The 19,020-nt window shown below is 40.2% G+C and overlaps 1 protein-coding gene across 12 annotated transcripts in view; it reads left to right on the plus strand.

The window, feature by feature from the left end:
• Positions 1-225: 225 nt before the first annotated feature.
• SSX2IP (SSX family member 2 interacting protein) overlaps positions 226-19,020 on the plus strand; it is a 42,520-nt gene continuing 23,725 nt past the window's right edge. For 7 of the 12 annotated variants that reach the window (XM_082408379.1, XM_082408390.1, XM_082408386.1 and 4 more), the window contains exons 1-3: positions 226-377; positions 17,973-18,104; positions 18,698-18,867. In XM_082408379.1, coding sequence (XP_082264505.1) covers positions 18,062-18,104; positions 18,698-18,867 — 213 coding nt within the window. In that variant the 5' untranslated portion in view covers positions 226-377; positions 17,973-18,061. Of the gene's footprint in view, positions 378-483; positions 615-7,253; positions 7,300-8,566; positions 9,461-17,972; positions 18,105-18,697; positions 18,868-19,020 lie in introns of those variants that run through there. The other 5 variants (XM_082408385.1, XM_082408388.1, XM_082408383.1 and 2 more) reach the window with 5 other exon arrangements.

Here is a 19,020-nt window from a genome sequence, read left to right on the forward strand (position 1 = left end):
AGGCTCTAGGGATAAGGTTTTCTTTTTCTCCGGGTTTTTTTGGAGGTAGGGAGGAGACTCAGGGGCCCCCACCGGACCAATGCAGGCCGCTGTTGTTCATCGCCTAGCAACTGGCGGAGCCAATGGGAGGAGGCTGGCCTGCGGCGCCAGCGGCGCGGGGGCGGGGTGGGAACCTTGCAAACCTGCAGAGCCCGGGAGGGTGCAGCGAGGCGAGAGGCGGAGCCCGGCCGGAGGCGGGGAAGGCGGGAGCTGGAGGTGGAGGCGGGGCCGCCGGCCCGGGCGCTGCGTGCCGCCGCGCCTGTGCGGGCCCTCGGGGCTGCGCGAGCAGGTTTAGGACGCTGAGCGGTGCGTCTCCGCCGCACCCGGGGGCCGTGACGGTGAGAGCCTCGGCCCGCGCCGGGGATTGTGACGCGCTTGCCCGGGGAGGGGCGACGGCGCCGGCGGGGCCTGGGGCCTGGGGCCTGGGGCAGGTGGGCGGGGGGCGGGCGGGGGGAGGGCGCGGAGGTGAGCACCGGCACCTGGCGCGGCGCCCCGCTTCTCTGCGGGAGGCTCGGCGCGGCCGTTGGGGTAGGCGAGCGGTGACCCCCGGCCGCGCCTGGAGGAGGAGGTGGGAGGTAGGTGCCAGCTCGGGGACCGCTCCCGCTGGCGGTCGCAGCGCTAAGCCCCAAATCCTATCGGGGATGGAGAGAGGGTGGCGCCTGGCGTGGGATGACGAGCGACGCGGGGACGTGGGGGAGGAGGGGATGGCCAGTTTGGGGCTGAGGTGTCCGTTTAGCAGAGGCTGTGGGACTCGCGGGCTTGGAGGATTGTTAGCTCGAGCCGCAGGGGACAGCCGTTAGAAGTAGTTGCTGGTGGCCCGTGGCCACTGCAGAGGAAGAGAACTCCGCCAGCGGTCTAGTTAAAAGACGAGCTGAAGGATTTACATCATCTACAGGCAGGCATGTGTGAGAATATTTTGGTGTAGAATTTTGTGGTAAAGTACAGTAAACTGAATTGTGAGCTCCCTGCTCTTTCGAGCCTATGCTGATCGCCCAGTTATGCAAGTCACTTGGGCCCAGGAAATGGAATCTGCTAAATAATTTGTTCTCAGCACGTATAATGGGATCTTTAAGTTATTACCCCATTTCAAGGTCCGTAGTTGTGATTGCCAAGTTACCATTACTTGCAACGGGGATAATAGTTTTTGTTGAATCTGAGACTATTGACATATCCCTTTTCTGGACCCCATAATGGGGCGGCGATTAGAAGAGGCACTCCTCCCAAGGGTGGTTCGGAGGTGTAAGAGGGACTGCCTGGAATTCGAAATTGCTGGGCTCCCTTAACAGTTCAGATTAGAGTCTAGATCTAGAGTTGGCTGTGATTGATGGGTGCCTTGGAATCCTTCATGGCTCAGGAGGGATTGGTTTACTGTTTAAGTAGGAGAAAATTCTGGTAGCCTTGATCCTGAACTGAAAAGGTAGGTATGACTTGACACATTTAGGAGACTGACCAAAATTTGGAAAAATTAGAGATCTGGACAGAGAAAAAATAATGCCTTTAAAGTTTAGGTCAAGCTATGTCGAAATTTAGAAGTTTGAGGTAGATTTACGAATTTGGATTCAGTCAGCAAAACTTAATCCATCAAATCTCCTGTCCTAGAGCTATCATAACCTACAGGTCTAGGGAGCTTAGGTTATTCATTCAAATTAAACAAGTAAGAGCTAGTAACTAGTTTGACGCTCTCTTCTGCCTGCTGTCAGTGAAAGTTTCTCAAACAAAATGGTTCTGTGAAGAGAGGATGAGGGACTGATAGTTAAAATGAAGGCTCTTTTGGTGACTTGCTGGACCTCTTCAGCCAAGTCATTTTATATCCTTCCTTCCCCCATCTGTACAATGAAGATAATAAAGGCCCAGGATTAAGTAACGTGGGTGAAGCAGCTTGAAGATAACTGTGAAGACTTAGTTATTCTGGGATGAAATGTGAAGATCTCCTCCCAACACATTGCGCCTTGTGACAGGACTTGTTAAAGCACATTGCGTTCCAAACATGCTGAGGCAGTGTATGAGAAACAGAAAATGTTAACAGTTCAGATGATTTGCCTAAGGCCTCAAGGCTGACACATTATATTCTTGGGCTGTCTGGAAACCTGACATAGCTTCTCTTTGACCAAGCTAGCTGTGACTCAGGTTTTTTAAAAGTATATATTTGAGTGCCTTCAATTTGGTATGCACCTAGAGATAAAAAGATGCTGCCCCAGAATTGTGTCATTTTAATTCATTTCACACACTTAAATTGGAGCACTTCCAAAGCCTTTTAAGTGATGTTTTTTCATATCTTTTACCAATAGTTGTAAACATGCCTTATTGGTTCGACTGGGTCATAAAGAGGTTTTGGTAGTCCTTGGGTCTCTTTTGTGTGTTTGGTGATGGTGCTCATGATTAGCTGGTGATGAAGGTACAAGTTATCTTGAATTCACGAGTTTTGGGGATGAGACAGAATAGAAAAGTGCACCATTCATTATCAGTAGTGGAAAGCTACCTAAAATCTTTACTTTTGATAATGGATCAGTATTATATAGTTCCTGCAGATTTACTGAATTATGCTTCAATGATTTACTCTTTTAACAAACATTTATTAAACACTTACTGAGCCTCTACTTGCCAGATCTGAGAATGAAAAAGATCAGTGTTGCCTTGTGGAGTTTGTTTTTAGGAAATTTACAGTATAGTAAGGGAGAGAGCGAAAATGAAAATTGCAAATATGAGAAGGCTTTAAAAAAGAATTTCAGGACTTCCCTGGTGGCTCAGTGGTTAAGAATCCGCATGCCAATGCAGGGGACACGGGTTTGAGCCCTGGTCTGGGAAGATCCCACATGCCGCGGAGCAACTAAGCCCATGCGCCACAACTACTGAGCCCGTGTGCCACAGCTACTGAAGCCCGTGCGCCTAGAGCCCGTGCTCCGCAACAAGAGAGGCCATCGCAATAAGAAGCCCGCGCACCGCAACGAAGAGTAGCCGCTGCTCACTGCAACTAGAGAAAACCCACACGCAGCAATGAAGACCTGACACAGCCAAAATAAATAAATAAATTTAGTTTTTAAAAAAGTAATGATTAAAAAAAAGAATTTCAGTTGTCTTGATGGAGGAGGAGACGTTCACCCGGTGAACACGTATGTTGCAATGGACCATTGAAGAAGTATAGGTGGTTTGGTAGTTGGAACCAGGGAGAGTGGGTTAGGGTTAAGGTTGGAGAACAGGGCTATGACCTTTGACTAGTAGGTGATAGGAATCTTTAAAAGGTTTTATCTAGGGGAATTATATTTGATTTTTACTTCAGAAGGGTATTTCCACCAAAATCAGTGAATTGCGTGGTCCATAGACAATCCAAGTAATATCTGAGGCAGAACAGTCCTACACAGCGATTAAAGACTTTAAAAATATATTATGGAAGCCCCCAGAAACTTCAGAAAAGTATAAATGATTATTCATACAACCAACCTTTACTGAGAATCTTTCTTTTTTTAATTGTGGTATAATTGACATGTAATGGTGTATTAGTTTCAGGTGTACAACATAATTTGATATTTGTGTATACTGAGAAATGGTTACTGCAGTAAGTCTAGTATCTTCTACTTTTAAGATTGAGGGTATAGAGATACAAAGACAAATAAGATACACTCCCATTTTCAAGTAACTTGCAGTTCAGTAGGAGAAATGACACAGTTGTAATGCAGTGCTGAATCTGAGTGTCATAAGAGGCATAAAAATGTCAGGTCTTAGCAATGTAGGATTCTGAGATGAGAGAAGACACAAATTCTTTCAAATTGAAAATAAGTTCTTGAATAGATATTAAACTTTGGCCGGTTAAACAGTCAGTACAGTCTTAACTATAACATTTACAGTTCTCATCTATTAACCCTCACTTCACACATTGTCCACCCTCCCTCTTACTCTTTTGTGTGAAATTTTGGGCTTGACTACCATACTGCTAGCTATGAGACCTCAGCAAGTACCTTATCTTCTCTGTGCCTTAGTTGTCTCATTTGTAAATTAGGAATAGTAATACCTACTTCATAGGTTTGCAAGGATTAAATAAGAAAACATGTTAATATCCAGAACGGTGCGTGGAAAAACACTTTATATCTTTTGAGCACTTAATATTTCTATTTGACATAAAGATGCTGTAATTGAATAAGAACTAACTTAAAGACAGGATTTTCTTTTTTTTTTTTTTAAGAGTCACTCATGGATCTATCCCTGAGTGTCAGGTAAAGCCTCTACATTCAGAGAAGCTAAATATATTCTGTTAAACTCAGCTTCTCGAACAAGTGACCTTTGTTTATTATCTCCTTTTCTTATTTGCTGATCACGTTTCTGAAATCCGATTTCCATTTTTACCCCTCAGCTTTGTCATAAAGTCACTAATTACCAAATCCAATGTAATATTCTATTTAGCGCTTGCCCTTTTTATGGCATTTGTTGCTGTTCATCACTTCCTCCTCTTTAAAACTATTTTCCTTGGCTTTCCTCAAACTCCCCCCACCCCTGGATTTTTATCTCCTACATCTAGGTCACCTGCACTCACCTGTTACATGTTGATGTTCTTTAGGGTTCTTTCTGCTGCCCCTTTTTTTCTGTATAGATTCAGCTATCACATGTATGCTGATGACTCCTAAATCTGCCCTGATGTCTTGATCTCCAGGCCCTAGAGTTTATCTCCATTTGAATGTCTCATAAGGACATATATAAGCCCAGTGAGTTCTACATGGAGGTTTATATCTCCACTCACTTAACCAAACCCACTGGTAGCCTTAGTCCTCTGTTCTCTTTACCTGTGTGACACTGTTATCTGTCTAGTACCAAAGACAGATTTTTACATGAGAGAGTAAATGCCTCCCTTTTGTATATTTGTCACCGTGTTTGTCAGGCCAACTTCTGAAGTATTTCATATCTGTCCTTCATTGTCCTCATTGTCACTGGCTAAGTTAGCCAGCCAACCCCTGACCATTAATTGCTCTGTGCCATAATATTTTTGTGCCAGACCTGCTGAAAATGGGACCTATTTTGGAAACATAATGTGGGAGGAGATTTCTAGAATAATATTGTTCTAAAAGAATTGAGTTTAATGAGTGGCTAGTAGATATTTGTAACCCGCCATTGCATATACACTCGGCCCTCCATATCCACGGATTCAACCAACCGTGGATTGAATTCAGTCAATTGAATTGAACCCAGACTGGTTGAATCCTTGGCTGTGAAACCTGTGGATAAGGAGGGCTGACTGTATTCATTGTACTGTACTGTCATTTTATATAAGGGACTTGAGCCTCCTCAGATTTTGGTATTCACGGGGGCTCCTGGAACCAATCCGTTTTGGAAACTGAGGGATGACTGTACTTTTTACCTGAGAGTTAGTATTGTTTAGGTTACAAAGTAGTTTAGGTTATAAAGGACACAGTCTTGAGTTTGTCAGTCTTTTGCCAGTTGATTTTAATCTGGTTGTTTGTGCTTCCTATCTAAAAGATGGCACCTTCAGCATGATTCTTTCTACAGGTGCCCTCGGAGAAATAGTGGGCTTGGTTCCAGACCACCACAGTTTTATGAATATTGCAATGAAGTGAGTCACATGAATTTTTTGGTTTCCCAGTGCATATAAAAGTTATGTTTACACTATATTATAGTCTGTTAAGTATGCAGTAGCATTATGGCTAAAAAACAATGCATATACCTTAATTAAAAAATAGTTTATTGGCTTCCCTGGTGGTGCAGCAGTTGAGAATCCGCCTGCCAGTGCAGGGGACACGGGTTCGAGCCCTGGTCTGGGAAGATCCCACGTGCCGCGGAGCAGCTGGGCCCGTGAGCCACAACAACTGAGCCTGCGCGTCTGGAGCCTGTGCTCCGCAACAAGAGGGGCTGCGATAGTGAGAGGCCCACGCACCGCGATGAGGAGTGGCCCCCGCTCGCCGCAACTAGAGAAAGCCCTCGCACAGAAACGAAGACCCAACACAGCCAAAAATAAATATAAATTAATTAAAAAAAAAAAAGTTTATTGCTAAAAAATGCTAACTATTATCTGAGCCTTCGGCGAATCCTTAACTTTTTGCAGTAGTAACATCAAGGATCACTGACTGCAGTTCACCATAACAAATACAATAATAATGAAAAAGTTTGACATATTGTAGGAATTACCAGAATGTGGACAGAGACATGAAGTGAGCAAATACTGTTGTGAAAAATGGTGCAGATAGAATTTTTTGTTGCAGAGTTGCCACAAACCTTCAATTTGTAAACACAATATCTGCAAAGCACAGTAAAGCAAAGTACAGTAAAATGTGGTATGCTTGTATTCTGTATCCAAGTTTTAGAAATCTCCTCCTATGTAGGATCTAGCATGTAAAAGCAAGAAGACATTTTAGAAATCATCAATAAATACAGTCTGTCATCAGCTGTGTTATTTTAGAATGAGGAGATGGGCTCAGAGAATTTATATCATTTGCTCCAGGCACTTTAAAAAATTTTTATTTATTTATTTACTTATTTATTTATTTCTGGCTGCGTTGGGTCTTCATTGCTGCACGTGGGCTTTCTCTAGTTTCTCTAGTTGCGGCAAGCGGGGGCTACTCTTTATTGTGGTGAGCGGGCTTCTAATTGTGGTGGCTTCTCTTGTTGCGGAGCTCAAGCTCTAGGCACGCGGGCTTCAGTAGTTGTGGCATGTGGGCTCAGTAGTTGTGGCTCGCAGGGTCAGTAGTTGTGGCTTGGGGGCTCTAGAGCACAGGCTCAGCAGTTGTGGCACGCGGGCTTAGTTGCTCTGTGGCACGTGGGATCTTCCTGGACCAGGGATCAACCCGTGTCCCCTGCATTGGCAGGCGGATTCTTAACCACTGTGCCACCAGGGAAGTCCCTCCAGGCACGTTTTGAGTATCAAGAGGAAGCCAGGGCTTGTTAGGCTTTGGAATCAAATACAGACATACCTCTTTTTATTATGCTTCACTTTATTCTGTTTTTTATAAATAGAAGGTTTTGGGCAACCCTGTGTTGTCAGATGATGGTTAACATTTTTTAGCAGTGAAGTATTTTTTAAGTAAGGCATGTACATTGTTTTTTCAGACATAATGTTATTGTACATGTAATAAACTACAGTGTAATGTAAACATAACTTTTATATGCAGTGGGAAACCAAAAAAATTTGTGACTTGCTCTATTGCGGTGATCTGGAACCAAACCACAGTATCTCCAAGATATGGCTGTAACTAATCTTTATTCTTACCTTGCAGGTAAAACAGCTGGGTTTTCCTTTCTATCTTCCAGGTTTGCAACTGGGTAAGGTATCTAACCTCCCTGAGCTTCATATTTTTCCATCAATAAAGTAGTGTTATATCTACTCCTTCCTAGGGCTGTTGTAAGGGTGAGTGACGTGGCTGGTGAATACATCTGGCAGGTAGTAAAGGCTCAGAGCAGCAGTTCTTCTCTCCTACCAGCTTCACATAATTAGCTAGAACAGAAGTTCTTAATTCCCTGTCCTTGATCCTTGGCAAATCTGTGGATGGCTTCACAGATCCTCTGAAACTGGCCAAAACTGCCTGTTTTTGTACTTTTAAGTGGGTGGCTCAGAGGCTTTGAATTCTGTGACCCAAAACAACTTAACCTCTGGGTTGGCTGTAGTCAGGCCTAGAACCCCAGGGCTCTTGATGCCTCACAGCCAGACTGGGTAGAATTTAGAATTGCTTGAAATATTTAAGGAACCGTGTGTGTGTGTGTGTGTGTGTGTGTGTGTGTGTGTGTGTGTGTGATTTCTTGGTCCCACCCCAAGTTTCTGAATCTGTAGGTCTGAAATGGGACTTGAAAATTTGCATTTTTAACAAGTTCTCAGGTGGTATTGTTGAGGCCTATAACCAGTGATTGAATTCGGGCTAAATCATTGAAAAAACTGTTACAGATACATGATTACATTATCACAGAACAGATTCATGAATTATGTTTAGTTTCTTTGTTATTTCCATTGCCTTTAGTAAATGTCATTACCTTTTACCTAATTTTGAGAATGAAATACCAATAAATGACAGTTGTTTTTTAAATTTTATTTGGACGTCTTAGCTGACTGTCAACTTTACAAAGTTAGATTAATGTCCTTTTTTGTTTTTTTTTCTTAATCCTCTTTTAAGAATGATTGCTGCTGTTCCTACCTCTGCCCTGGAAGAATTTGAAGTTGGTATACTGCCTCTGAATTATCATGCTCTTGATTCATACATCTAATTGCCTTCCTGCTTCTCTAAGCTGGCATCACTGAAGACTCATTTGAAAGCCTTTCTAAGTCACAGCATGGCTAAAGTGTTGATTCTTGTCTGTCATAATATTACAGTAGAATACCTCACACCAATACATCATTGAACTTAGTTGACATTCATTCAGCAAACTTTATTGGGTTCCATACTGACCGTGGGTCAGTTATGATACCTCACACCAAAGCAGGGTACAAACAATATGCTGACAGGCTTGTTGACCAGGAACGCAGCTTAGGTGGTGGGAGAGAAGTTTCATTACAGTTAGATCTGTACTACAGAGTTAATGCAAAGTGTTCTGGAAGCACAAAGAGAAGGGATGGCAGTTTGGGGAAAGCCTGGCAATTTGGGCTGTATATATTGACTAGATTTTTCAAAAAATTTTTTGAATTTCTGTAACATTTAATATTTTGTCTGCTTTAATACAGTTCACATTCCAGTTACTCAATTGGAATACTACTATTGGATTATACTTTAGTCTCAAGGCGAGGTGGTAGAGAAGCAAGAACCTGTGTGTGTGTTGGGTTTGAAAAAGCAGCTTATGTATTGTGTATTCCTTCCTCTCCTACAGTAAAGATAGTAGGGTGTGTAGTTAAATGTGCTGGACTCTTATGGTTTGATTCTTGACTTTGTCATATTCTAGCTATGTGACCTTGGGCAAGAAAGCTCTCTGGACCTCAGTTTCGTCATCTGTAGTGCGGGGAAATGATTATATGAGTTATTGTGATATTGAATCAGTTAATACATGTAAAATGCTTTAAATTTACTTGTTTCAAGTAAATCTTTTATGCTTAATAATTCTTAAAATTAGGTAGACTCTCACTTGATAAACGTGGTTGTGAAGACAGTGTGTGTACATTCTGCTATAAAAATGTGAAGAAAATTTTAATATAAATAGCTGTATTCAATTCTCATATTAGGTCCCATGAGAAATGTAAAAATCGTAGTTAATAGAACTGAAGATTCTGTAAAGATCATGTAGCTCGACCTCCTGATTTTACAGATGTGGAAACTGAAAACCAGAGAAATCAGGGCCTGCTCAAGGTTGCTCAGCGTATGATGGAAGTGGCTGTGGGAACCGTGGTCCCTGGCTCTTGTCTGGGGCTCTTTCAGAGCCTTGTGCAGCTTCCCTGAGGTGGCAGTGCCCTGAAAAAATGAGTTTAATTGGAGAGCCAAGACCAGAACAGATGAAAACATGAGCAGTAAGAAGTCACTGTGTAATGAAATGCCGGATGGTGTGGCGTAGGCTCTAAGAACATACTGTCTCACTTCACCAGCTGCTCTCTTGAAGCAGAGAAACACACTTTAGTAGTTGCCTGAGTCACAGAAGGTTGCTAGATTGAGAGCATTCTTTTTTGAAAAGAGTCTTAATAGTTACAAGTCAAAGTCAGCCTCCCTCTTCTTTCTTCCCACTGCGTTTAGATTGTAACTGAGCTGGAGGAAGAGTCCACCTTTGCCAGGCCAGCCGGTACTCTGTGTCTTCACTCTTCGCATCAGTGGGGGGGAAGCCTCCCTGATGGGCTGGCTCCCCACAGACATGCTGTGACATGGCCGGGGTCAGTGTGAAGGCTGCAGCACCCTTGCCCACTTGTATGTGTGAACACAGGGCCGGGGCGGGCTAGGTGCTAGAAGTGTAATTGATCGATGGGGGGGGGGGGGGGGGCGCATTTATTATTTGTCTACGCTGATATTTCCACTAAAGGGCAGGGTGCTACTGTCTGGGATGGAGGTGGGAGTGCATCCATACCCGTTGTCTTAGTAACTGTGCCTGAATCCACTGCCTCTCAAAGTTTTACAAAATAATAAATGCCCTAGAACATTCCAGCGGTATAAAGGTGTGCTGTAGAAGAAGTGAAAACCCTGGCCCACCTCTCACTACGCCGAACCGTCCCATTCCCCAGGAATGTCCTTGGGAACAGTTTGTAACCTTTCCACACCTTTCTCCTAAACATATTTAGATAGTTTGATTTAGCAAAAAGTGGTGATCAAACTATTCTTGTTTTTCATAACTTTTATTTTTCATGCTATACATGCAGGTCTACTTCACTGAGATTGTATCCCTCAGCCCAAAGGGAAACGCATGAAATATTTTGCCGCAATTTGTGTCTTCACACTATTTTGTGCAGTCTTTGCCCAGTTGGGAGATACGATCTCATGAGTGGTGGTAGGAGATACTGTTCCTGGGCCTCTCGTCCGTGAAGCAGCAACACATGATAGTTAAGAGAATGGACTCTGGAGTGTGGGGTGGGGAACATCCCCTGGCTCTGCCACTTGCCAGCTGCGTGACCTTGGGCAAATTACCTAACCTTTCTGTGCCTCAGTTCCCTTATCTCTGAAAAGGAAATAATGTGATAACACGTAGGGTTGTTGTGAAGGTTGCCTTCATGAAGTATGTAAAGCATTTAGAGCAGCACCTGGCACGTGTTTGTTAGATCAGCCCCCTAGGTATTCTGTACTTAGTTTTTCACCCCCTTACCCCATTAAATACCCATAACCACCCTACAGAGTAGATAGCATCACCCTGTTTTCCAGGTGAGGAAACCAGCTCGGAGAGGATATGACCAGCTCGGTCAGGATACGACCTGTCTGACCCAGGCCTGGGAGGCTCACGTGGTTTGCACTGTGCTCCCCAACTGTAAATCCTCCTCAGAGCCACAAACTCAGCAAGGGGGCAGATGATTAAAGGGATACCAGATTTTCAGTTTCAGCCATTCAGATATATATTAAAATTTAATTTATGAAGAAGAATTTATTTCTGTGGAAAAAAATCGATACTATTTTGCCACTCAGATGAAATCATTTAGATTTTAAATTTGTAAAAAGTAGGTTCTAAGAGGTTGAATTTAGTATTTATCTGTACTGATCTGCATAGACGGATGGTTTTGTATTAGATGGCAGAGGTGTTTGTAGTGGAATTGAAAGCTATAGTCTCCTTTGGAACAAAATTATAGTAGAAGGTGGTAATTTTTAAAGTAATCATAATGTTGGTTTTTGAGAATAATAACATCTATTAAAGTATGCAGATAACTAAATTCTTAAGTTTTATGACTGAATTTGTAAGGACTAATGTTTAAAGACTTAGTTTTAACAGTTTTATTTTCTTAACCCAACAGTTGGGTAACTCTAACTTTGTGAGATTTTAGCAAAGACTTTAGTTGGTTATTTGTGAAAAATCCTGTGTAATATTTAGAAGTCCAGATGGTATCATGTTACTACCTTCCTGTATAATGAAAAAACTATTATTTTCTGATACTTGATTGAAGTTTGTTTTAGAATTCTGGTTAAGTAGGCAATTGTGCCTTCTCAAGTTTGAACTTCAAGCGAACTTGAAAAGAACGCTTAAAATAGTGTACTGTATGAAGGAAATCTTGTAATCAATACATCACTTAGTTTCTGCCAATCTCTCTTTCCGTGGGTAGAAGTATTAGGAGAGATTTGGGGGATGATGAAGAGTAGTACTTTTCTCTAAAGGACTCACATCTTGTGCATCTCTTCCATTGCTGTTTCATTTATCCACTTTTGCTTGCTGGAATGAATATGCTAATTTATCATCAGTTATTTACTTGGGTATTTGTTGATTATTCTGTCTATTAAGATGGGTGACGGGTATAGAAATGGAGAATGTGACTAAAGAGTCTAACTAGGAAAGATGAAATAAACTAGGAGGACCTAGAGAATAGAGTTTAATGGCCTGTGTGGAGGGGATGATGGTGGGTGAGCTGTGCTTTGAAGAAGAGTTAGTTTAGGGGCAGGTGAAAGAAGAAAGCACATGTGGAGCACACAGGCTGGAGTGAGTGTGCCGTATGTGGGACTCAGTTCATTTTATAAACATCTGCTGAGCACCTGCTGTGTTTCAGGAACTGTTGAACACAAAGATGAATACGTTCCCCACCCTGTCGAAGTTCATAAACTAGTTTGGGAGACATCCAGCTATAATAATATGGAGTGATTTGTTGTAATACTACATGACATCATTGTCATATACCTGATGAGTTGCTTTTGTAGTGCATGGTATCACTTTAGTTATGTTTCAGCAAGAAACATGTAATTATGGAAGGGACTCAGAAATGTAATATATATATGTATATATATATAAAAACTTATGTTATCTATTGCTGCATAACAAATTACTCCAGAGTTTAGCAGCTTAAAACAACTGGCCTTTATCTCTCAATTTCTGTCCATTGGGAATCTGGGTGCCACTTAGCTGGGTGCCTGTGGCTCAGGGTCTCTCACTAGGCTGCCTGTAGGTGTTGACCAAGACTGCAGGCATCTCAAGGCTTGACTGGGGAGGATCTACTTCCAGACTCACTCGCCTGGCTCCTGGCCGGCCTCAGGTCCTCACTGGCTGTTGGCTGGAGACATTGGTTCCTTGCCACATCAGCCTTTCATGGGGCTGCTCACAACATGACAGCTCTGACAGCTTGCTTTCCCTGGAAGGAGGGATCTAAGATACAGCGAGTGAGAAATGACCCCAAATGCAAGGCATGCCCTTTTTATAACCTAATTTGGAAGTGAAATCCAGTCCCTTCTGCTTTATTCTGTTTGTTAGAAGCTAGTCACGAAATGCAGCCCACACTCAAAGAGCAGAATAACCTAAAGGTGTGTACAGGAATAACTGGGGGCCATCCTAAAGGCTGCTTGCCCCAAAATTCTATAAGCGGTTAATATATATTGAGCAACCCTGAGTCTTTGGGGTAGAAGGAAGAAGAAGAACCAGGCAAGGAGCTTTTCTGTTGGAAAAAAACATATATAATTAACCTGAATCACAAATGTTCTTGCTAAAGATCTGTAAACTTAGTTTTGATGTCTTAATATTTATTCTAGGAATAAATGGTAAAGTGAATGAATTCCACCCTCATTAAACTTTCTGTGGAACTGATCTCATTTCTGGGAGTTGTTTTTATGCCTTTTTAAAGCAAAGTATTCATAAATGAGAAAAAAGCTATTGTTTGTGGCATAGCAGAGAAGTTTACAAGTGTACCTCAATTTAAGTAGTAGGTAAGGTCCTTTAAGCATTGTGTGTTCTGAGTGGAATCATTTAGAATGAATTATAGGAACTCAGTCTTTTAAAGAACCTTGTTGGAAATCTTTTATTATATTCTACTTTTAACATAGATAGATTAATTGATTGTGTGTACGGTGTTGAAAGGTTGAATGGTAGAGAGAAAAGAAGCATGGTTTTGAAGACTGAAATTTGTGTCCAGGCTTCACAACCAATTAGAAGTGTGACCTCAGGCAATCCTGTTGACTTCCCTGAGCTCAGGTTTCCTGTCTGTAATATAGATAAATACATATGAAAGAAAATACTTTGACATGAAGAGTGATAGTTTTTTTTTTTTTTTTTGAAACTTACTAAAATCTTCATTTTCTTTCAGAAACAGTATAATTATGTTCAAATGTCACACTGCTTCCCAATTTTCTGTCAGGATCCTAACCTAGAAGATGCTACTTGGTAGTTCTTAGGTTCAGCATAATCATTTTACTCAGAAAAGACGAGAGTACCCTTGCTTATTTTACACTCAAGCATGTGACGTTGTACTTGGGGCCTATAGCAACACAGAGGCATGCCAAAGTAGTTCTTCAGAAATAGTGAGATAACATTTTTACTGAAGTAATTGCAATTTTACTGAAATTAGTACGATTTTCTGTTATGAAGATTTACTGGAATGTACTTGAGAGAAATACTTGGAACAGGGAAGTTTATTATATACTTATATATGTGTTATCCACTAGGAGGGAACAAAACTATGTCTTTCTGATGTGTCGAATAGGAGATAAAATTCTTACTTATGGATTACTTTGTAGATTTTTTTTCTTTAATTTATTTCAAGATTTTTCGCCTTCAATCTTGGAGGAATGAAATGACTTTTACAAGTTGTTTAAATTCTTTAATCTTCAGGTTTTGCTCATAAAGTTCACTCATGATTTTGGGAATTTGGGCAGCTACTCTGATTAATGGTATACAGAGAGAACTGGGGGTTACAGATTACTTGAACCAAAGCACAATTAACTGTTAACTGTTTTCCTTTCTTCTTCCGTGATGAACCTATAGTAACAGTGCTAGCATAACCAACCTTGTTTTTTACATGACTTGTCGTGGATAATCATGTCCACTATATAATGGTTTGCTATGACATGATTAATATGTAATAATAATAATTTTTATATAAAATATGGAACTTAATTCTGTGTTCCAGCACCAAGCTTTAATGGAGTCCTCCATGGCTGCTTTTAAAGCTTTCAAGTTGAAAGGGACTTGTGATGGTATTAGATTTATGCAAAGCAGAGATACCTCTGTTATCTTTCTTATTTTGCTTTTGAAATTAATATTGACTTATTTTAATATAACATAATAATAGTTTGTAACCTTCATCAATGAAATTTTAGCTATGATTGAGCTAGAATAGAATACTTTGCTTAAATTAGTCTCTTGGTTTTGGGATGCATATTGATGAGTCTTAAGTCTCTGTTCTTGGAAAGACTGGTTGGGTAACTTTTCTTTTATCACAAGCCTCATTGTGTGTAATTTGGTGCCTCACTGAACAGAAGAGGATACATAGAAACTTTTTAAATGGTGTGAAATCATATACTCTTCCTAAGTTTTGTTTCATAGCACTTCAGAATGGAGTTTTGGTTTTCACTTTGAACATTTAACTAGACCTGAATATTTTGCAAGGTTTTTTTGTTTTTGTTTTTTACAGGACAGGGAACAACTTACTGGTGAAACGTGTAGACACTGGAGAACTAAATTCACAGACTAAGAGTAACTGACTTAAATTACAGTTTTAAAGTATGGATATGTAGTAGACACATATTGGTGTTTAATAATCTTTCTGTATGAGGAGAAAAGGCACTTAGGCACACTGTTGTATTTTCTAGTGATGTCTGTCTCAGGTCTTCTAAGGATTTATGTTCAAGCCTTATTAAGAGCAACAGTGCATTTTGTTACAGGTTTTAGAATCCTGTCATTTATACCAAACAGTCAGATCTGTGTCTAGGTGATGACGATAACAACTGATATTAATTACATGTGTCCCATATGCCAGGCAGTGTGCTAAATACTTCACGTGCATTATCTCACTTAATCCTTAGGGGATAATGGCAATTTACCAGTGAGGAAACTAGGGCTTAGAGAGGTTAGGTAACTTACCCAAAGCAGAGCCGGGTTAGAATAGTTGGATTTATTGTCCCTTGGGTCCTGTTTTGCTTATAGCTAATATCTCTGAAAACCAAAAGTAAGATCATTTGTCTTTCTGGATGCAGATTCAACCTTCATCCTGCTCTTCCTGTTGCTGAAGGTTCCCATTTAAGGTCACTGGGAAGTGCCAAAGAGTTCAAGGTGCTCTTCTCAAGGCACATGAGTAGCAAAATAGCAAAAGATCAGTGCCAAACTAGATAACCTTCTGTGTGTATGTGTGTGTGACATCATAATGTATTATATGACACATACAGTCATTTGCACGAATATATATTTTATGTTGCTATGTTATCTAGGAATTATTTGTCATCTCTCTTTTGTCCTTGTTTCAATCCATCTTCAAGTCCTGAAGATTCTATCTCCAGGACACATCCCTAATTTATCCATGTGTCTCTGCTTCCACAGTCGGAGACGTAGTGCAACACTGGTCTTCTTGCCCGAACTGTTGCAGTAGCCTGATTTCGTCAGCGCCCACTATTGCCCACCTGTAATCTCACAGGGTAGATAGAGTGGCCACAATTTTTTTTAAAGCCTAAAAAGAGATCCTGTTGCTTTCCTGCCTAAACTGCTTTAAGAGCTTTTCATTGCAATTTAGAGAAAATCCAGCTTTATACATCTATTCTTGCTTACTGTGCTTCAGGCGTACTGGCTACTTGTATATTTTTAATATGTACCAAGTTCTTTCCATTTTGGGTTTTTGTACATGCTGTTTCCTCCACCTGGACTCCTCTGGTCATTGACCATCTTGTAGTTGATTCCGTATCATTTAGGTCTCAGTTCAAATATCAGCATCTCAACGCAGCCTTCCTTGACGGATCTAGATACCACCCCCCACCCTAATACTCTCATTACGGTGTTTTATTTTCTTTATTCTCATCACTCTGAGTGTGATGTTACTGTAATTTATTGCTTACTTCTTACCTGTTTCTTCCCTACCTGAATGTGGACTTCTTGAGAGCAGGGCTTCTCCTATGCCTAGGAAAGCGTGCCTGGCACGTAGTAGCACAATTAAAATTTTATTGAATGAATGAAAAATTTCATGTCACTTTAACATTATATTGTGAATATTTCCCCACAGTCTTAAATATTGAGAAGAGAGGTGGTAAACTCTTGATCTACAGTCCAGATCTGGCCTAAAGACACATTTTATTCGGCTTATTAAACAGTAGTGGTGTTTGAGGTGTAACTGCCGTTCAGTCAGGTGCGCAGGTCCTAAGTGTACAGCTTCATGAATCGTCCTGTTGTGTGTGCCGAAGTAGCCACCTCTCAGATCAAAGCATAGGTGGATCTCTGATCTCCCCCTTCCAGCTGCTCCCCCTTCCACTGGGTAACTTGCGTAGTTACTCTTTTTAATTAGCTTCTAATATTTAAAAATTGGGAGATTTCACATAGAAATCCAGAATTTCAACATTTCATAAAAAATGGAGAGATGTATCAGCACAGGAATTGCTTTCTCTTTTGGCCACAATTTATTGTGGCTGGGAAACAGCTGTCCAAAGTGTTGACATGTGTTCTCCAGTTTGCCTGCAGTCTTCACCTCTCCTCTTCCTCTCCCTGACCTTGAAATCAATTTCCAGTTGCTGTTTATAATTTCATCTGAATTTTTTTTATGGTGGAGAAATAGTTACTACTTCCATTATCTCTGTAAAACAGTAGAGGCATCAGTGATAGACTAAAACGGTTACATGTTTCTTAGTCTGCTTTATTCATGTGCATTTCTTGCCTTTTGTGTATCTGTTAGCCACCCTAATTCTACATGGCCGTGTTTAAAGGTTACACGGTATTCCAGCGTATAAATGTATTATTTATGTAACCAATCTCCTACTGTAGAACATATATGTTATTTCTGGGGGTTTTTTTTTTTGGTATTGTAAAGAACAATATGTAGGTGAATCTTTGTGAAAATTGTTATTTTATTAGGATAAAATTTTAAAAGTGGAATTTCTGGATCAAAATATATTTTCATTATTAAGACTTTTGATACATATTGCCAGATTGCTTGGTAGTAGTATAAATTGATCTAAATTTTCTGGAGAGCAGTGTATGGGATTATTCATTTCACTACGTCTATGCCAACACTAGGAATTGTAATTAAAAGTTTTGTTAGTATAGTTAGTAAAAACAACAAAAAATGGGAATGCTGGCCAAGAAATTTTTCATCTTTTCATCTGTGTAAGTAGGAATTGTACTTTAAAGGGTATAGTTTGGAAATATTTGTTACTTAGTACAATTCTGTACCTTATATTGTGAGTCAAATCATGTACCATGTACTTTGTGTATGAAGTAATGTGAATACCTTAGTATAACTCGAGAAGCCATTTACCTTGATTCTTGCACACACACACACAATTATTATTATTAAGCTGTACCATGTTCTGTATGAGAGTACAGGAGAGTAAATAATGCAGAATCCATCTGTTTTGAAGTACATACAACTAATTCTTACACATTGGCTTTATATTTGCTTTCATAGTTTTAATTGTATGCTGTTATTCTGTGATTTGTTTTCTAAGGAGATGCCTACATAGAAGAGTGACAGCAGCTGGGCTGAAAGTTTCACGGCTGAACTGGTTCCTCAGGTATCCTGGCTCTGGCGATTGCTATGGGAGATTGGATGACTGTTACAGATCCAGGTCTGTCTTCAGGTAACTGAGTTTAGAATAGTTGTAAGCAAAAGCAGTAATTATAAAGGTTAATTTTCAATGACACTGTAATTACCAAAAATATTGAAGATGTAACTACAGAGAGACATAAATAGTTGTAAAATACATAATTTTCATCTTCAGTAAAATTATCAGGGAGAGCTAAGTATTGTGCCTAATCCAGTGGGGTTAAGTGCTTTGGCTGAATAGTTGATTACTTGACGAGGAGACTTTTCTGCATTTGAAATAAATTCATTGGCTACTTCAGTACATTTCTCTGATTTATTCCTTTAATCACATAAACTTTGAGTGCATAGACAAGTGGGTTTTATCTATTAGTTTTATAAATCTAAAGTATTGTAAATTAAGATAGTATATTGTAGCTTAACATGCCTTTTCTAAGAGCACCACTTTATTAGTTTTATCTTTTTGGAAAAAATTATATAGTTTTCATACAAAAACCAGCTTTGTCCTAATTTGAAAAAACTTAAAAATATTTCTATAATTCAAAATCTTTGGTAATGGAGATTATGTTGTTAGCTTTGCATGCATTTTTACAAATTATTTACATAAATGCCTTTTACTGATTCTTTCAGAAAGCAAATACATCTCTCAATATACCTCAGAAACAAAGATGTCTCCATCAAGTTTATACTCACAGCAAGTGCTATGCTCTTCAATACCTTTATCAAAAAATGTGCACAGTTTTTTTAGTGCCTTCTGCACAGAAGAGAATATTGAACAGAGTATTTCATATCTTGATCAGGTAACATGTTTTGTTTTTGTAAGAAGCAATAAATAACATAAATCATGTTATATAATAGAACATATCAAAGGTATGAGAAAAACTTGTCAAGCACAAGTATGTTACATATTGGCCCGGGACTTATATTAGATTTGCAGAGGACCTTGGTGACCG

Source organism: Balaenoptera borealis (assembly GCF_965194805.1).
Source record: "Balaenoptera borealis genome assembly, chromosome: 1".
Taxonomy (NCBI): domain Eukaryota; kingdom Metazoa; phylum Chordata; class Mammalia; order Artiodactyla; family Balaenopteridae; genus Balaenoptera; species Balaenoptera borealis.